The 21473-nt window shown below is 33.6% G+C and overlaps 1 protein-coding gene across 2 annotated transcripts in view; it reads left to right on the top strand.

The window, feature by feature from the left end:
- LOC149805168 (RAC serine/threonine-protein kinase-like) overlaps positions 1 to 21473 on the top strand; it is a 119916-nt gene that overhangs the window by 20807 nt on the left and 77636 nt on the right. For both annotated transcript variants that reach the window (XM_089947978.1, XM_089947982.1), the window contains exons 3-5: positions 9054 to 9176; positions 14023 to 14234; positions 16273 to 16404. In XM_089947978.1, coding sequence (XP_089804104.1) covers positions 9054 to 9176; positions 14023 to 14234; positions 16273 to 16404 — 467 coding nt within the window. The remainder of the gene's footprint in view (positions 1 to 9053; positions 9177 to 14022; positions 14235 to 16272; positions 16405 to 21473) is intronic.

Consider the following 21473-nt stretch of genomic DNA (forward strand, 5'->3'; position numbering starts at 1 on the left):
ATGTTAACTTCATTTCTGTTTTCAACTTCGATTGAAAGACTTGGAGACTTTTGAAATGTTTAGAAATGAAACTACTCCAAAGTCCCTGAATACTTCTCCCTACAGATTGAAGAAATAGACAGTACTTTGACCTTAACAATGTTGACTGCCTCCAGTTCAAAAATACCTTTCTGACCTCACCCATGTATATACCCCTTCTAGATACTTGTGCTTCCCTTCGACATTCATACATGCACACACACACACACACACACACTGTCCTTGTATGGTAACTACCTAAAGCACAGCCTTGTATAAGCCAGTAAACTTTCTGCAGGATGTCTTTGATAAAATTGAGGACAGTAAGGCCAGAGCAAAAGTGAAGCAACCCATAAGTTACAAAATATATTTATGATAAACATACAACACAGAGAATTTTCTACTTAAGGAAAACAAGAATGTGCTGCATCACAGGCCCTTGACAGTGGTACAGAAATTTTGTCAAAATCAAGTTGTCCACGGACAAGTAGATTAAAAAGGTTTCATGACTGTATAAAACACCCACTTTTCTGTATTTTCAGAAAGAATGGTGGAAGACAGGACTGTTAAAATATTTACTTTTATTAAGCTGCACGATTTAAATGCAAGCAGTATGGATCTGTGACATGTAAATTATACCAGATATTTCAACTTGTCTAATTTTTGCTGTAAAAGATTATACTATAGACATGAGAAAACTATAAATGCAGACCTATTAAATAATTTATTTGAAAGGGGGAGGGGATCTTGAGTCACTGTTGGCAGCTAAAATAAGGAGAAAATTAGTTTTGATAGAAAAAAACTGTCCCTAATTTTTCAAAAGACATTCAAAGTTTACATCAACTGGCTCAGACTTAGATCTGGTTATGCAAAGTTCTTCATGGTGTTATGCATGAAATGCCTTGTTCCAGGACTATTGTTTAACCAATATGTATTGTGCTTTGCACTTTTCAGGTGTGTTAAGTGTCTTTCCTTGTGATAAGTAGTCCTGCAAACAATCAACTGGTTCTTCTCTTTAGTTGAAGGGTATCACTTACATATATTAGAAGATGTGAATGTTTGATCTTCATTGGCCTTGAGCCAAGGAAACTCCTGCAACCAAGAATCTTTGAAATCTTTTTTGATTTTATTCACTGTCATAGTGAAGTTTAGTTTTACCCTGTTTTGTTGACTTTTCATTCAACTTATTAGCATTCAGCCCTTGCTTTGTAAGGAAACAATCCATTCAGATACATTCTTAGTTGTCCAGTGATTGGTTCAGAACAGCCGATTCCTCAAGAGAAACCCTATCATCCAGCCAATGAAATTCAGTCTGTAACAGTAAAAAGTTATTGCCTAAATGTCTGCTTCATTGGTTAGTATTTATCGAAGCAGCAGCTGGTTTCAGAACTAAATGATATATTTCAGCATACACTATGTAAAGATACAATGGACCCATATGGTTCTTGTTGGTAAATATGAATGGTGCTGGTGTAAACATCGCTCTGACAAAATGGGATTGACTGCCTTATCAGGTTACAGACCACAATTTACATGTCTATGGACAAGTAATCATGCAAAAGTTGCTTGTCTGTAAGGTCAAATTTCCAACTCGGACAATATGGACATTGGATTTCTGGAACCCTGTGCTGCTATCTTGAGGATATTGTTATTGGCACTCTTCCTAAATTGATGTCTCATCAACATATAGTTTTATTAAAAGACTACTTTTGATGTACGGTTGGTCCAAAATATAGACATGATTTTCTCAATTTTAAAGTAGAATTTGCTTTTCTCCTTAGTAGAAAAATCAGTTCCTCATTGTAGTCCTTTTTTATGTAATCTCCAATCGGGTTTTTAAAAATAGTCCATCTGGTCCCATCCCTCAGTGATTCTTGTAAAGTATTCATTCTGTATATTATTTAACATACAATCATTGTAAAGAGTATTCTGATTGGTCAAAAGTTTCAGTTCATCCAGTGAAGCTTCACATAATAGAAACTGATGGAAATGAAAAGAGTGAAGCATGCTTGCAAAATATGGCATCTTCAGTTTTTGAGAGAAAACAAGACGACAAAAAATTTGGATAAAGGTGTGGAAATAGGAATGGCTCAAGCCAAAATTTATTTGAAATTTAGTTGATCAATTTATAAGAAATCTGAATGCCAGAGGATGGGCATTTTGTGATATCTGCAAGAAAGATTTGAATTAGGCTAGTCGTGGTTTTTACATATTCATAGCTGCCAACCCTCACGAATTTGGTGTGAATTTCACGACTTTTTCAGCGTTTCACGGATTCACGCCGCAAGCCAAAAATTCACGAATTCTCCAATCCTCAATTATTTTAAATCTTTAATAAAACAACCGATTTCCTGTTAAGCGCTTGTCGTGATATTCACAGTTGCTGAAACGGTCTGGTACTGCTGGTCGCGATATTAGTAGATCTACAGACGATTAGTACAGTTGGTCCGGTAGCAAGCATTTTAGCCTATTCTAATCTATATGTATAAGAGTAATTTTACAAAAGCTTTTGAGAGAAACTGGGGCCTAACCGGAATTTTGCTCCACGCATGCATCACCAACACTGATTTGGATTACTGTTAAGCATCGCATGTAAGATCTTGGAAATGTCTACACCACCAAGTAAAAAGAAATGTATTACTCAAAAAGCAAAGTTTAATTTGGAATATATCAAAAATTGGCCGTGCATTCTGCCATTAAACATTGATATTCATCATGCTTTTTGCACTTAGTGTGCCATCGCAGAAACGATGTGAGGAAGCACATTGGTTGCAAAAAACGCGTAGAAGTTGGGAAAATTAAGCATTGGCAGATTTCAGCTCTGGAATATTTTAAGCCATTGGCGGAAGACCTGCAGGCTACCAATGCTGAAGCATTATTTGTGAGTTATCTTGCCGAACACAATCTACCTTTATCAGCTGGATGCTAAATATTTGTTCTGACAAATGTTCTCGGACTCGGACTCGAAAATCATTTCCAAATTTTCCTGTGGAAGAACCAAAAGTGCTGCAGCTCCTTTGCATTCCTCACAGCAGCAGTGACAGCGAAAGAGTATTTTCTCTAGTGAGGAAAAATTAGACACACTTTAGGGCCTCCTTAGCTGCAGAAAATTTGTCAGCAATTTGAGGAAGTCAAAGTCTGCCACAGTATCATGTCTTAATAAATAAATATTTCTGCATATATATAGTGTTTTAGTTTTATTTTGCGAACTTGATATAGTGTAGTATTGACGCTCAGAGTGGATGGAGTTATTGTCATGGTATTTTTCACTAATTAATGTCCAAATTCACAACTTTTTATCCCTATTTTCACTGATTGTGAGCCTGGAAGGTTGGCAGCTATGCATATTGGAGCAACAGCTAGCTATGATGTTGCAGTCTCAGTGTTGTAGTAGTAGTGGTACTAATTAATATAAGTACTAGAACAGCAACCAGCATATCCAAAAGGAGCAGCGTACAAAGTAATTGAATATCAGAAGCACAAATTGCAGCCAATACACGGAGGTGTTTGAAAGGAATCAAACCCATGTTGAGACAAAAAAGAAATGATTGAACACAGCACCAGAAAATGTCAGTGGTAATAAAAATGAAAGCAAGAGAAATTTTTGCCAAGGCTGCAACAAAGAGCAATGCTGGCATATTGGTATCAACAAATTGTGTCTAGTAGAGAAAGAGACAAGTGAATTTATGAGATTATTTGTATGTAGTTGATGTATTTTGGTGTTTAATTTACAGACTTTTCCTGGAAAGAGGATTAGTGGAATATAAAATTTGCTGCATACATGGACAAATTATCATAACTGAATTACTATGTAAACACTGACATGCAAATGAAATAATTTTAGCACTATATTTATTGGAGAAGAATTTGATGTGACAATGAATATTGTGAAATTCTTCAAGTAAGTTGAAATTTTGGTAAGTTTGTTAATTTTTCAAATGATTATTTTGTTTTATATATTTTGGTAATAAGGTCCACAAGGAGCAGTTTTCTGTCTCTTGAGATCCCATTGTGTGAGGAGTCCAAACCCCTCTTCAGATTTTGAAAGTTTTTTTTTATGCAGGATCAAAACCACGTCCATAAAATGACATTGGTGCCACTCTGACATTCATTGTGTCCACCACAGTGACCATTTTGTTGTTGTTGTAGGGTTTAACACCATTTTTCAGCACAGGATAGGCTATACATGGCAGTCAGTATAACTGGTGGAGGAAGAACTCGGGGCGGAAACCCTGGGAAGAACCACTGACCCACAAGAAGCTACTGGCAAGCTTTCTCTTGTACTGACTTTAGCCGAGCCTGCAACTTGAACCCATGCAGACAGAGGTGAGATGGCAGTGATCCAGCCACGCGGGGGGTCTGTGACCATTTTGAAAATCTTGTTAACTGAATGAATATCATATCAGCATGGGGTTTTCACAGAAACAATTTAGTTGGTCTTAAATGAAATTGATGCCAATATGGCCTCATGGAAAATCATTTTATCATTACTCTTCCTAAATCACAAATTATAAACTTGCAGTTATATATAAGACTTGAGTTGCAATGAAGATATTTTTTAATAATCATGCACTTAAGTATAGAACATTAGAACATATCCCAATATTATAATTTTTATTGATCAAAACTGTCATTACAGGGCTGAAAAAAGTGACCTTCCAACTACATGTACTGTAACTGTTGCATCTTCCTTTGATGTAATAAACATGCAGACTACACTGACATTTTTCCAACTCGCTGTTGCATCTTCCTTTGTAATAAACATGTAGACTACACTGACATTTTTCCAACTAGCTGTTGCATCTTCCTTTGATGTAGTAAACATGCAGACTACACTGACATTTTTCCAACTAGCCATTGCATCTTCCTTTGATGTAATAAACATGTAGACTACACTGATATTTTTCCAACTATCTGTTGCATCTTCCTTTGATGTAATAAACATGCAGACTACACTGACATTTTTGCAACTATCCATTGCATCGTCTTTTGTAATAAACATGCAGACTACACTGACATTTTTCCAACTAGCTGTTGCATCTTCCTTTGATGTAATAAACATGCAGACTATACTGACATATTTCCAACTAGCTGTTGCATCTTCCTTTGATGTAATAAACATGCAGACTACACTGACATTTTTCCAACCAGCTGTTGCATCTTCCTTTGATGTAATAAACATGCAGACTACAATGACATTTTTGCAACTAGCCATTGCATCTTCCTTTGATGTAATAAACATGCAGAATACAATGACATTTTTCCAACTATCCATTGCATCTTCCTTTGATGTAATAAACATGCAGACTACACGTTGCTTTATTCTTGATAGCATGAATAAATATATAAATGCTTACTAACCCCATATTATGTTCCATATGTGATGATAGTAGTGATTGTTGTTATTATTGTTGCTGTTATTATTATTATTATGATTATTATTATTTTTATCAGTATTGTTATTATTATTGTTGTAGTTTGTATTATTATTATTATTATTATTATTATTATTATTATTGCACATTCTTAATTGTATTTGTTTGAAAAACAACAGAATAATGTATAATAAGCAAGTCAGTAAACCAAATACAAAGACTTGAAAATTCATTTGGCTTGGTGCTCATTCATTTGGCTGACCAGTGTCTATCTTTAATGAAAATGATGTTCTGTCAAAAATATTACACTTTTTTTCATTAAAAATCCATACTTTAGTTTGTTTTCCATTTGTTTTAATCATGCTTGAACAAGTGCACCATTATCACTCTTCAGTACTAATTTGCACCAGAAAGAAAGCAGATCAAATTTAATTTTTAATTATTTGCAACTCGTGTTTGAAGTCTCATAGTAATACATGGAACCTTGTCATGTTGTTTCTGGCATCATTTTAAACCATCCTAGGGGAAAGTAGGTCAAAGTAACCTACCTTTTGATAGTTTTATTTACCAGTTACTTTTAGCTTAGATGTTGTTAGCATATATAGCTACCTGTCATAAGCACAGGTCATGTTTGATGATGAAACACTGAAAATATTTATGTACAGAGATGAACAATGGTACGCTTGTGCTTCTCACTTTTTGATGTCATCTCATGTATTAAAGCCAAGGTTTGATCATCTTATGTGTCAGTGTTTATATATCCTGTTTCTTCAGTTCACAAAATTTTTTGAGATAGGGCCATGAAACTTATTTCTTTCCATATCTAATCAGTAGCCACCCTCACCTCTCTTCAGAAATTAAATGTTCAGTTCCGTAATACTTGGAGCTGTGTTCATAACAAAAGTTTGTATGTGGTTCTTTAGGCTACATTTTTTTTACTTTATCTTTAGTTAGTTGCATTTGCCATTATTCTGCTGCATTGCCATTAGATGCTGATTTAACTTCCATTCTGTTAATGGATAAAGTTATGAATTTGATTAATTACATGGTTATTCCCCTCCCCCCCCCCATTTTTTTTTACTTCCTTTTTTCTGAACTTGAAAAGTTTTAAAGAGATCTGCTAATATTGTATATGCAGAGAGACATTTGAATAAACATCACATCTTCATAAGATCAAGGTCATCAGGGTTATCATTTCCCTTGTTTTGTTATCATGTTTGTTCAGATGCTGGCAAAGTTGTAAACAAGATGCTTGTCATATGGGGTCAAAGATCAAGTAATTTCTCTTTACATTATCCAGTTGTGTGTTGACAATCAGTCAGATTTGTAGTGTTAACTTGAGTAAAAACTGTTAAGTGTTTAAGTGAAAATAGTGTTATTTGTTACTGGACACTTAAGGATCCCCATTTTTTTACCACCACCCTCAATTGTAGTTTGTTCATTGCCCTTGGATAATTAAAACCAGAATAAAACTTTGGAATAAAAATGGAGAAACAGTAAAACTTAAGTATATGGCCATCATTTAAAAATTATTTCAGCTTTGTTGAATTAAGAATAGTTTGGTGGAGTGTTTTACAGCACAGCAACAGAAGTAGGTTACATGTATTTAGAATCAAGGAAATTGTGGTAAAGTGCCTTGCCCATGGGCACACCATGGTAGCTGACTCAGACTGACTTGATGGCAGAATCTGAACTTGTGCCATTACCGTTACAGATCCAACATACTAACCACACTTCTACCATTGCTCCTTCCTAAATTATTTAAGAACTTAAATTAGTAAAACTAAGACTAAGACTTGTGTGCATCTTAGTTCTCATTTCCTCATTATAAAATAGGCAGTAATGTGTTGAAATTGCCATTAACAATCAACCAGTCTTCCAGAAGTATAAAACTGGCTCAGTACTTTTTTTAAAGAGACTGGAAATTTGAACTTGCACTAAAATATAAAGTTCTACATAAAATCACTACAGACTTATTTAAAAAAAGTAATTTAAAATGAAAGTTTTTTTCCTTCTGAAAACCTCATACTTATTTTACTAAAATAAAGAACGTTTGTTATCTTGCTTTGTTACAGTTTGCTTGCACCTTATAAAACCATATATCACTGATTAGTTACCAAACAAGCTGAGTAAATAATACATGTGGATAAGATAAAAAGGAAGGGTTAGAATGCATTTCTAGTTAGAAGAGCAAAGAATCGTGGATGGATGGATGGGTAAGGGTTTGGGAAATAGCTAGATATTTAAAGAGAGTGACCTTGAACTGAAGATGAAACAACCAAGAACAGAACCAATTATTCAAAATATTTTAATATATCATAACATTTATCTACTATTTAGATCTGATTGTGGAATCGTCGTAGGTTTCCTTTTGGTGCACAGATAAGTTAACAGATTTATCTCTGCATCCACATCAATAATAATGAAAGCTAGACATTTTGCAATGATTTATTTATACTCAACACTGGATGATACATGTACAGAACAGTTACTTTTATCTATTTAAGAATTGTCTACCATTCACCTTAAAATTGAAACAATTTCGGGCAAAGCATTGTTTTAAAATTAATTGAGATGACTTTTTTTTGTTTTAATTTTATTAGTCATCACCAAGTTTTCACTTGTCATTGTTAAACAGTAAAAGATAAACACACTTGTTTGTACTAGAGGTTCAGTACATCGGTTGTAATAAAAATCCAGTGGCTAATCATCAGAGGCAAGTACCTTTTATTTCCAAATAGTATTAATTTAAAAATTACCACTTAGTCACCTTTAAATTGGTGACATGCATTAAAATAACTTGCAAGTGTGACACATTTCTGAATCTTCTCACAAACTACCTGTGACTAGATTATGACATGAAAGTCGACAAATGCTTTATAATGATACTAGTAAATTGAAAGGTAAATATTTACTCTGTTTGTCAAAAGCATCAAACATTAAAAATTCACTTAATCTTGATTGCACAGGTAAATGCGACACTGATCTTGACAGAGTTAAAGATAGAATGGCATACTTTCAGTAAAACTTGGCATTAAATTAATAGAAAAATGAAGTAAACGATAAATAAAGGTGCTTATATATAATGTAGCAAAATTGCAGTGTTAAACTTGCAGAACATATGTCATCATGAAAAAAACACAACCCCCCTTTATCTTTCTCAATGTTTTGGGCAAGTGTCTTGCAAACTTGAGCTTGCCAGAACCATTTCACAGTTTGTGCCCAGGTATTTGGCATGTGGTGGTATAATGCCAGTTTGATTAGATAAGCTGCGATTGGGTTGGGGTGGGGATTGTAGAAATTTATTTGAGAAATATATGGTTTTTCAATGTGACTCATTGGATATCCATTGAATATTCTGTTACCTGGCCATTCATCATGGGTGGATATCTTTGTTTTCTTTCCTAAATTTCAAGTCAGTGAAGTCTTAAAAACAACTTAATGATTTTCTATGCAAAACTTGACATATTTACAGATCATGAATAATTGGTTAAGTAAATATATGAATAAACATATTTCCTCATTTCTATATTGTTCACTAATTGATGTTTTAAAAATATTTCATTGCTAATATCATTTTTTGCCGTAGTTATTGGAATTTTTATAACCATGAATTCATGTATATTTTATTTATTTATATTATTGTTTTGTACATTTCAGGAGAGCATATTAAGAACTGGAGGAAAAGGTACTTCATCCTTAAAAAAGATGGTTCCTTCCTCGGTTTTAGGTCCAAACCAGAACATGGCCTATCAGATCCACTCAATGACTTCACAGTTAAAGGTAAGAGCTCAAAATATACAGAAAGAAAAATATTTATAAAAAAAAAAGAATTTTAAAGAGTAAAATATGATTCCAGTGACAGATTATTCCAGGACATTAGGGTCTCCTTTTTCCTCTGCCCTCCACTGTATGATTATAGGTTTCTTTTCCCTTTGCCCTCCACTGTACAATTATAGGCTCCTTTTCCCTCTGCCCTCCACTGTACAATTATAGGCTTCTTTTCCCTCTGCCCTCCATTGTACGATTATAGGCTTCCTTTCCCTCTGTCCTCCACTGTACAATTATAGGCTCCCTTTCCCTCTGCCCTCCACTGTACGATTATAGGCTCCTTTTCCCTCTGCCCTCCATTGTACGATTATAGGCTTCTTTTCCCTCTGCCCTCCACTGTATGTTTATAGGCTCCCTTTCCCTCTGCCCTCCACTGTACAATTATAAGCTCCTTTTCCATCTGCCCTCCACTGTACGATTATAGGCTCCCTTTCCCTCTGCCCTCTACTGCACGATTATAGGCTCATTTTCCCTGACAAGCAACATATGCAGCATGTTTTAGGGCTACAATTCAATCACTGCAGTTCAGGGGGATTTGAAACTAGCAGTTATATAAATAGCGTCAGTTTTCTGTAAATAATGCAAATGACAAATCATTCAGGAGATACAAACTTAATAGTTACTGGCCTATGATATTGGCTTGCCAATTTAGGCCAGGTGCCTGTGAAATCTTGTTACTGCTACTCCACCTCAAGAGAAAGTTGTAATGACATGGGATTTCACTACAGTGTCTCTTTTGTCCTAAACAAAATTGTTTCCAGTCTTGTATCCAGTATGGCTCCCACAGCAGTCATGTTTTAATTCTTGTTATTGCTTAAGAATACAAAAAGTGCTTTCAACACTCAGCAGTTAAAAAGAAGAAATAGTCTTGACTTGAATTCATGGAAATTCTTTTTGGCTATAGTTTCAGTCCCTTTAAGGGACTTTTGTTGTTGGCATTGCCTAGTAAAGGTAAAACTTGATTCTGATCAGTATTCATTCAGCTTGGCTATACTTGTACATAGCTGCCAACCATCATGATTTTGACGTGAATTTCACGACTTTTTCAGTGAATCACAGATTCACGCCGCATGCAGAAAATTTACGAGTTTTCCAATTCTCAATTATTTTAAATCTTTAATAAAATAACCAATTTTCTGTTAAGTGCTAGTCATGATATTGGCAGTTGCCAAAACGGTCCGGTACTGCTGGTCGCGATATTACTAGAACTACAGCCAATTGGTACAGTTGGCCCAGTAGCAAGCATTTTAGCTTATTTTAATCTATATGTATAAGAGTAGTTTTGCAAATGCATTTGAGTGAAACTGGGGCCAAACTGGAATTTTGCTCCACGCATGCGTCACCAACACTTACTTGAAATAGCTTCACCTCTAACGAAAAAGAAATGTATTGCTCAAAACGTTGTTTAATTTGGAATATACCAAAAATTGGCAGTGCATTCTGCCATTAAACATTGATATACATCATGCTTTTTGCACAAAGTGTACCTCAAATTTTAGTATTGGGCATGGTGGCAGAGATGATGTGAGGAAGCACGTCAGTTGCAAAAAAGGTTGAGAAAATTAAGAACTCACAGATTTCAGCTTTGGAATATTTTAAGCCATCGATGGAAGACCTGCAGGCTACCAACGCTGAAGCATTATTTGTGAGTTTTCTTGTTGAACACAATCTACCTTTATCAGCTGGTCACCATGCTAAACATTTGTTCCGACAAATGTTGCTGGACTTAAAGATCGCTTCCAGATTTTCCAGTGGAAGAACCAAAAGTGCTGCAGCTCCTGTGCATTCCTCACAGCAACAGTGACAGTGAAAGAGCATTTTCTCTAGTGAGGAAAAATAAGACAGACTTTAGGGCCTCCTTAGGTGCAGAAAATTTTTCAGCAATTTTAGTCACCAAGATCAACCAGCAGGCAAGAAGCCTGAACTGTTTTGAAAACAAATTTACGATCAAGCAGTTGAGGAAGTTCAAGTCTGCCACAGTATCATGTCTTGATAAATAACCACAAGAACAAGTGAAGTTTATGAATACCATAATAAATAGAAATTCAGATATATTTCTGCATATATGTAGTGTTTTTGTTTTATATTGCGATCTTGATATAGTGTAGTATTGATGGTCAGAGTGGATGGAGTTACTGTCATGGTATTTTTCACTAATTATGTCCAAATTCACTAATTTTTTTCCCTATTTTTACCATTTGTGAACTTGGAAGGTTGGCAGATAAGCTTGTATCTTGAATCTTGGTCCGTATCCTGTGGGACACCACATCTGCAATGAGGAGGTCTTATACGAGTTATGCTTGGCCTCTTTTTTAATGTAGGATATTATTCAGTACAGGAACTCCAAGATCTGCAATATGGAATCCTTTGTCCTAAAATCCCTGAAATTTGTATTGGTTTTTGGGTCTTTCTGATTTCTTACTATAGAGTGTCATTGTTAATGTACACCACTCCCTCGATAACTCACGAACCCGCTTATAATGCGGGGTCAGGCGTTGATCCCATTTTTTAAACCCAAAAATACCCCAAAAATGTATCCCTATTTGTTGAACTTGAAGAAAATCATGATCAAAATTGGTAATGAAAACTTTGATGTATTGCTTGTTTTATCGTTGAAAATGGTAGATAGGACCTTGAAATTTTAATCAACACTATGAAATATTGAATTTAAAAATAGATCATACAATTTTTTTACATTTTCTTTCCAAACGACATTCCTAGTACACTGCAATTAACGATATGTAAAGAAATTTTGATCAGTGAAAATGTCACTTACGCCGAGTGGAGGCAGTACTTTAATAAATAAATACAAATTAAATTTTAAAAAATAATCAATTGAAATTTGTGTTCTGGTTCCATCTTTTAGTTCCTTTTAAGTGTAATTGTCATAAATGCAATGTGTCCTCTTGTAATTAAACGTAAAATGCATCAATCTATCGTAACAGCTATGTCCACGAGCGTTTCTCTGAGAACCTAATTAATTACCGACCGTGTTTTGATAACAGACTTGCGGAAGTATTTGTTATATTGTTGCACTGAATTAAAAGCTGGCCTCCTTTGTATTATCACGTAATTTTGTCTTTAGAATTTAAAAAAAGGAGGTGGAATAAAAGAAAAGTTAAAAGGCACAAAAATCGAACTAACATAAAATCTAGTGGCTTTGGTCATATGTCGGGTGAACTCACTTCATTTGATCAATCGAACACTGTTATAAACGTTATTTTGTATGTAACATAAACTACCTTAAATTAACACTCTTCCATAACTGTGATCAAAAATAACAAGGTAGCCAAGCGAAATGAATACTTCGTAAAATAAAGAGCTTGAGTTCACAGATACGGACCATTGTGGGCAAGCAAGTTTCAGAGAATTCTCAGGGATGATAAGAAATTTCATTGTTACTTCCAATGAAATCATGACATCAATATTGTACTAATTGAACAGTAAAAAGTTGAGTTTTGACGTAGATGTGTCACGAAATAAATGTCACATGTTTTTGAAAAAAAAGGAATCTTGTTCGGTGGTGTATCAACAGTAGTCTAGTTCCCAAATTGTGGACTACTGATTTGGCAAGATACTATTAAACACCACTGTGGGAACCAGATTCATCAAGAAAACAAAAAGCAGTGATGTAATATACAGATTTTTCGTGTACACGTGATGGTTGTTGAAACCAGTTGGAACGATCTTTCATATGTTGAATATTTTGAAAATAAATGTTATTTAAACAGAATAATGAACAACTTCATGAGAAAAATCACGTTATTAAAAATTATTATCAACGTGATTGTAAAATGAGGATTCAGTCATTAAACAGCCCAGTTCCCTAATGCTGCTTCCCCCCTCCACAGTTTTTTCGATGTCAGAGTGATTTATTTAGTTTTTGGAGGTCCCTCAGTAACTCGTGCCTCGCTTATAGTGCGATCTGTGTTGGTGGAGTCCGTTGTGCACGAGATATCAAGGGAGAGGTATATTCATATTCTTTACTTTCATTTGCAGATACAATTTATTTTTTCCTCTTCATTAGGTTTATTGTGTTGAGACCATGTGTAATGGATTTAATATACAGCTCTCCCTTGTTATAATGCATATCAAGATATAATGCTGTACTACTATGGATGTCATTGTCAAAATAATACCAAGCTATATCAGTATGGCTTGAAAAAAGACAAGGTGAATCATAGCATTATATCTTCTTTTCTATTTCAGAACACCACTCTTTATATAAAAAAAGATAGTTCCTTGTGTATACTAGTTAGTTATAGTGGTTAGAGCATCCACCTCGGATGCGGGAGGTTGTGGGTTCAATCCCTGGCCAAGTCATACCAAAGACTGAAAAGGAAGAATCGGTCTTGTTTTGAATTCCTGGAAAATCTTTTCACCCAGTAGAGTGTAAGTCCATTCAGGGGACTCCTGTTTTAAAGTGTATCATATATTCTGGAGAAATTGTTTTTTAAGTTGAATTACCATTTACACAAGTCTACATACATTCACATTTTATGTACCTGTTATTCTGAAACAATCAAGATACTGGAATTTGTTAAATTTAGGGGCCACAGGCAGTTTGTGATTGAAGAATGTCCCCTGTGCTTCAAAGATGCATCACTGCATACAGTTGTCCTTGCATGCAAAATCTTGAGAAAGTGACCCAGCTGCATGTTGATCATGAAGAAATTAAACCAGTTAGTTGATAATCAGTACATTTTATCACTCGTTGGAATACATGGCTACCCAAAAAATTACTTAAGCATTATGTCCAAAGTGGTCTTTTTATTTCCCTTGTATTTTGTTTTCACAGACTGTCAGTTGATGAAACAGGAGAAGCCTAGACCTCATACTTTTCTTATCCGTGGCTTACAGTGGACAACTATAGTGGAACGGATGTTCTGTGTGGATTCAGTACAGGAGAGAGACGAGTGGATTGAGGCAATCCGCTCAGTGTCAGATAATCTTAAAGTCACAGAGGAAGAGCTAACTCCTGCATCCCTGGAAAAAATGAAAAGGAAAGTGGTATGCGTCATATACTTACATGCCTACTGGATAGTGCTGAATTATATGCAGGGATGATAATAATCTTGGCATATTTAGATTTGATTTTTATATATCCATCTTAAGTCAGGCATATTAAGTTATGGTATATCTCGTAACTATTACCAGCTCATGGCTGGAGATATTTTCATGAACCTTTGCTCAAATATATATTGAGATTAGATGGTGTATCATTTACCATATCCAAAACCCTGGTATGGTGAAGGTCACAGTTAGAGAAAATGTAACTCTCTTCCATCCTTGTCCATAGTACAGCTTTTTAACCACTTTCAATATTTTAATAAAATATTAACCAGTTGTAATATGATGATGTGTCACACTTGTTTGCCGCAAGGTCCCAGTTACAGCAAAGGAAACTATAAATCAGTGACCTCTATCCATGTACAGATGTAATTTTCAAACCAATGAAAATATTTATAAAAACATTTAGCTTTTTGTATATTGTAACTATTGGTTCTTACAGTTCAAAATCATACCCCTTGCTCACAGTGCAAAAGGCAAGTCACTGGCCAGTTTACTTGCATATGCTGTACTTCTTACAGTTCAAAATGATACCCGTTGCTCACAGTGCAAAAGGCATGTCACTGGCCTGTCTACTCGCATATGCTGTACTTCTTACAGTTCAAAATCATACCCATTGCTCACAGTGCAAAAGGCATGTCACTAGCCTGTCTACTCACATATGCTGTACTTCTTAATCCCTCAGATATTTTGATGAAACTTTATTTAGGTTCCACACCTTATCATACAGTAGTCAAGGCCATAGCTTAAAGGTAACGGTCATTAGTAGGTAAAAGGTCATGAGACAGGCACTTCATGTGCTGTTCATAATAGGAAATGGTCATGAGACAGGCACGTCATGTGCTGTTCATAATGGGAAATGGTCATGACAGGCATACCATGTGCTGTTCATAATGGGAAATGGTCATGACAGGCACATCATGTGCTGTTCATAATGGGAAATGGTCTTGAGGCAGGAACATCATGTGCTGTTCATAATGGGAAATGGTCATGAGACAGGAACATCATGTGCTGTTCATAGTATTCTTGTTTTCAATTACAGAACTGCAGCCGGATTCAAATTTAAATATATCTGACTATATCATGTCTCAACTTTAAATATATCTGGCTGTTTTATAGGTCAACTTTAAATGTATCAGGCTGTTTCTTGGATCAACTTGAAATATATCAGTTTGTTTAATAGACCAATTTTACATATATCAGGCTGTTTTATAGGTCAACTTTAAATGTATCATACTGTTTCATGGATCAACCTTACATCTATCAAACTTTTTCAATGGTCAACTTTAAATATATCAGGCTGTTTCATGGATCAACTTGAAATATATGTTTGTTTAATAGACCAATTTTAAATATATCAGGCTGTTCTATAGGCCAACTTTAAATATATCAGGCTGTTTTATAGGTCAACTTTAAATGTATCAGGTTGTTTCATGGATCAACTTTACATATATCAAACTTTTTCAATGGTCAACTTTAAATATATTGGTATGATTCATGGATCAACTTGAAATATATCAGTTTGTTTAATAGACCAATTTTAAATATATCAGTCTGTTTCATAGATCAACTTTAAATATATCAGACTGTTTCATAGATCAACTTTAAATATATCAGTCTGTTTCAGAGATCAACTTTAAATATATCAGTCTGTTTCATAGATTAATAATATAGTTTCATGGAGCAAATTCATATATATAAAGCTGTTTCCTAGATCACTTTTAAATACATCAGACTATTTTTCATGGATCAACTTTAAATATATCAGACTGTTCAAGTGAATTTGCACATCCAGCTGTTTGTGTAAATGTAATACTTTCATACATAGTGTGCACGGAGTGTATTAAACTGTTTTGGATGTTGCACATTATTGATGACTTTCACCGTATTTTGTCCCATAGTCTTTTCAACTTGTGTAATGTTAAAATATATATTTAATAATTGTCCATTTTGTGGATTTTCTTTATATCTCTTTCAGTCTCTCGATGACTTTGAATTCCTTAAAGTTCTTGGGAAAGGGACCTTTGGTAAAGTCATTCTTTGCAGAGAGAAGGCAACAAGTCATCTATATGCAATCAAAATTTTGAAAAAGGCTGTGATAATACAAAAGGTAAGTTATTAGTAATGGCATCTAGTCAAGCCTCAGTTATGTCCAATGGCATAGTGTTAGGAAAACTATGAATTTCACATTGTACTTTTAAATGTTAAACACTGGTTTTCAAAGGGCAAAAAGGTAGTTTGCAGTTAGCTTTACAGTATCCATGTGCATTCAAAAGTCATGTATAATATGATTATATGAAGATAATTAAATCATATTTGCCAGTATATATACACAATGGTCAACAGTAAGTTTGTGCAACCTTTATTGACAGGTTTGGCTATAATTATTTTTGACTTTGTTTGATTTCAAAACCCATTTTGTTATAAATGGCTTATCTGGTCATTGATACAGATGTTCAGTGTGCATTTCTGTATTGCACACCCAGACTGAAACCATTTGGAGATTTTCACCAATATTTATGCATCATTATCTTTAGAAACAGTAAGGCAGGCTTTCATAATTCCAATTTGTATTGAATTCCATTCACATATTATGATTACAATATTTAGAAACAGTAAAGCAGGCTTTCATAATTCCAATTTGTATTGAATTCCATTCACATATTATGATTAAAATATTTAGAAACAGTAAAGCACTGGCTTTCATAATTCCAATTTGTATTGAATTCCCTTCACATATTATGATTACAATATTTAGAAAGAGTAAAGCACTGGCTTTCATAATTCCAATTTGTATTGAATTCCATTCACATATTATGATTAAAATGTTTAGAAACAGTAAAGCAGGCTTTCATAATTCCAATTTGTATTGAATTCCCTTCACATATTATGATTAAAATATTTAGAAACAGTAAAGCAGGCTTTCATAATTCCAATTTGTATTGAATTCCCTTCACATATTATGATTACAATATTTAGAAACAGTAAAGCACTGGCTTTCATAATTCCAATTTGTATTGAATTCCCTTCACATATTATGATTACAATATTTAGAAACAGTAAAGCACTGGCTTTCAGAATTCCAATTTGTATTGAATTCCATTCACATATTATGATTACAATATTTAGAAACAGTAAAGCACTGGCTTTCAGAACTCCAATTTGTATTGAATTCCCATCACATATTATGACTACAATATTTAGAAACAGTAAAGCACTGGCTTTCATAGTTCCAATTTGTATTGAATTCCCTTCACATATTATGATTACAATATTTAGAAACAGTAAAGCACTGGCTTTCATAATTCCAATTTGTATTGAATTCCCTTCACATATTATGATTAAAATATTTAGAAACAGTAAAGCACTGGCTTTCATAATTCCAATTTGTATTGAATTCCATTCACATATTATGATTAAAATATTTAGAAACAGTAAAGCACTGGCTTTCATAATTCCAATTTGTATTGAATTCCCTTCACATATTATGATTACAATATTTAGAAACAGTAAAGCAGGCTTTCATAATTCCAATTTGTATTGAATTCCCTTCACATATTATGATTAAAATATTTAGAAACAGTAAAGCACTGGCTTTCATAATTCCAATTTGTATTGAATTCCCTTCACATATTATGATTACAATATTTAGAAACAGGTAAAGCACTGGCTTTCATAATTCCAATTTGTATTGAATTCCCTTCACATATTATGATTACAATATTTAGAAACAGTAAAGCACTGGCTTTCATAATTCCAATTTGTATTGAATTCCCTTTCACGTATTATTAATACAATATTTAGAAACAGTAAAGCACTGGCTTTCATAATTCCAATTTGTATTGAATTCCCTTCACATATTATGATTACAATGTTTAGAAACAGTAAAGCACTGGTTTTCATAATTCCACTTTGTATTGAATTCCCTTCACATATTATGATTACAATATTTAGAAACAGTAAAGCACTGGCTTTCATAATTCCAATTTGTATTGAATTCCCTTCACATATTATGATTACAGTCTTTAGAAACAGTAAAGCACTGGCTTTCATAATTCCAATTTGTATTGAATTCCATTCACATATTATGATTACAGTCTTTAGAAACAGTAAAGCACTGGCTTTCATAGTTCCAATTTGTATTGAATTCCATTCACATATTATGATTACAGTGTTTAGAAACAGTAAAGCACTGGCTTTCATAATTCCAATTTGTATTGAATTCCCTTCACATATTATGATTACAATGTTTAGAAACAGTAAAGCACTGGCTTTCATAATTCCAATTTGTATTGAATTCCATTCACATATTATGATTACAGTGTTTAGAAACAGTAAAGCACTGGCTTTCATAATTCCAATTTGTATTGAATTCCATTCACATATTATGATTACAGTGTTTAGAAACAGTAAAGCACTGGCTTTCATAATTCCAATTTGTATTGAATTCCATTCACATATTATGATTACAGTATTTAGAAACAGTAAAGCACTGGCTTTCATAATTCCAATTTGTATTGAATTCCCTTCACATATTATGATTACAATATTTAGAAACAGGTAAAGCACTGGCTTTCATAATTCCAATTTGTATTGAATTCCCTTCACATATTATGATTACAATATTTAGAAACAGTAAAGCACTGGCTTTCATAATTCCAATTTGTATTGAATTCCCTTCACATATTATGATTACAGTATTTAGAAACAGTAAAGCACTGGCTTTCATAATTCCAATTTGTATTGAATTCCCTTCACATATTATGATTACAATATTTAGAGACAGTAAAGCACTGGCTTTCATAATTCCAATTTGTATTGAATGCCCTTCACATATTATGATTACAGTATTTAGAAACAGTAAAGCACTGGCTTTCATAATTCCAATTTGTATTGAATTCCCTTCACATATTATGATTACAGTATTTAGAAACAGTAAAGCACTGGCTTTCATAATTCCAATTTGTATTGAATGCCATTCACATATTATGATTACAATATTTAGAAACAGTAAAGCACTGGCTTTCATAATTCCAATTTGTATTGAATTCCCTTCACATATTATGATTACAGTATTTAGAAACAGTAAAGCACTGGCTTTCATAATTCCAATTTGTATTGAATTCCCTTCACATATTATGATTACAATATTTAGAAACAGGTAAAGCACTGGCTTTCATAATTCCAATTTGTATTGAATTCCCTTCACATATTATGATTACAATATTTAGAAACAGTAAAGCACTGGCTTTCATAATTCCAATTTGTATTGAATTCCATTCACATATTATGATTACACTATTTAGAAACAGTAAAGCACTGGCTTTCATAATTCCAATTTGTATTGAATTCCCTTCACATATTATGATTACAATATTTAGAAACAGTAAAGCACTGGCTTTCATAATTCCAATTTGTATTGAATTCCCTTCACATATTATGATTACACTATTTAGAAACAGTAAAGCACTGGCTTTCATAATTCCAATTTGTATTGAATTCCCTTCACATATTATGATTACACTATTTAGAAACAGTAAAGCACTGGCTTTCATAATTCCAATTTGTATTGAATTCCATTCACATATTATGATTACACTATTTAGAAACAGTAAAGCACTGGCTTTCATAATTCCAATTTGTATTAAATTCCCTTCACATATTATGATTACAATATTTAGAAACAGTAAAGCAGGCTTTCATAATTCCAATTTGTATTGAATTCCCTTCACATATTATGATTACAGTATTTAGAAACAGTAAAGCACTGGCTTTCATAATTCCAATTTGTATTGAATTCCCTTCACATATTATGATTACAATATTTAGAAACAGGTAAAGCACTGGCTTTCATAATTCCAATTTGTATTGAATTCCCTTCACATATTATGATTACAATATTTAGAAACAGTAAAGCACTGGCTTTCATAATTCCAATTTGTATTGAATTCCCTTCACATATTATGATTACAGTATTTAGAAACAGTAAAGCACTGGCTTTCATAATTCCAATTTGTATTGAATTCCCTTCACATATTATGATTACAATATTTAGAAACAGTAAAGCACTGGCTTTCATAATTCCAATTTGTACTGAATTCCCTTCACATATTATGATTACAATATTTAGAAACAGAAAGCACTGGCTTTCATAATTCCAATTTGTACTGAATTCCCTTCACATATTATGATTACAATATTTAGAAACAGTAAAGCACTGGCTTTCATAATTCCAATTTGTATTGAATTCCCGTCACATATTATGATTACAATATTTGGAGAGAAGAAGGGTAAGTAGTAAATACAAAGCTTGCTTTCTTCCTGGGTTCAGAGGGAAAGAACTCATTTGATATTGCTTATGAATACATCTCAGTTGATGTCTTTGATGTATCCTCTACACTATATCAAACCCTGTTGACCAGTGACACAGCATGCATTTTTTGTTCATTTAGAGTATGACACTTTTTTTCATTTTGATATGAAATACAGTGTAAGGACATTTTTAAAAAAAAAGGAAACTAAGTTTTAAGATCACCAGGCCATGGTTAGATGAGCTTATGGTGTGGCCAACCCTGCATCTGGCATACATTGTCCATTATGTTGTGCATCATCCCTCAGCATTTATTATTTTCAGCTTTTGAAAAAACACTGGACCAATTAAAGCATAAATGGGCATAGAATATCATGGTATAAAAGTTTTTCATATTTGTTCAGATGATGCCAATCTATCATACACTATGGTTGCCATTATTAAAATATAGAAAAAACTTTTAATGGCTTTTTTGCATAAGCAATTTGAAAGATTTTACCAAATTTGACAGCGTTATGGCATGAAGGCCTTTCATTTTGTACAATTGGTGCAGACATGCTATACAATATGGCTGCCATGTATTACTGCAAAATGTTTTAATCTTAATGACTCTCAGAACCATACAATAGCTGTTTACCAAATTGTATAGAAGTTCCTTGTATTATATCCTTTATAAGTGTTCAGATGATGCACATCAGCACCTAACTCTGACTACATTTGACAGAAATCATCATGGTTTGATGGATTTTCAACTTGAACAAATGATGATGTTAAGTTTTTATTCCCTGCAACAAATATGTAAGGGGCATAAAGTCCTAATCTTTGTTCATCGGCCCAGAGAGGCATCCCTCCAATGGAACAAATTGTAG

Source organism: Sinohyriopsis cumingii, chromosome 2 (genome assembly GCF_028554795.1).
Source record: "Sinohyriopsis cumingii isolate HCF-2022 chromosome 2, ASM2855479v2, whole genome shotgun sequence".
Taxonomy (NCBI): Eukaryota; Metazoa; Mollusca; class Bivalvia; order Unionida; family Unionidae; genus Sinohyriopsis; species Sinohyriopsis cumingii.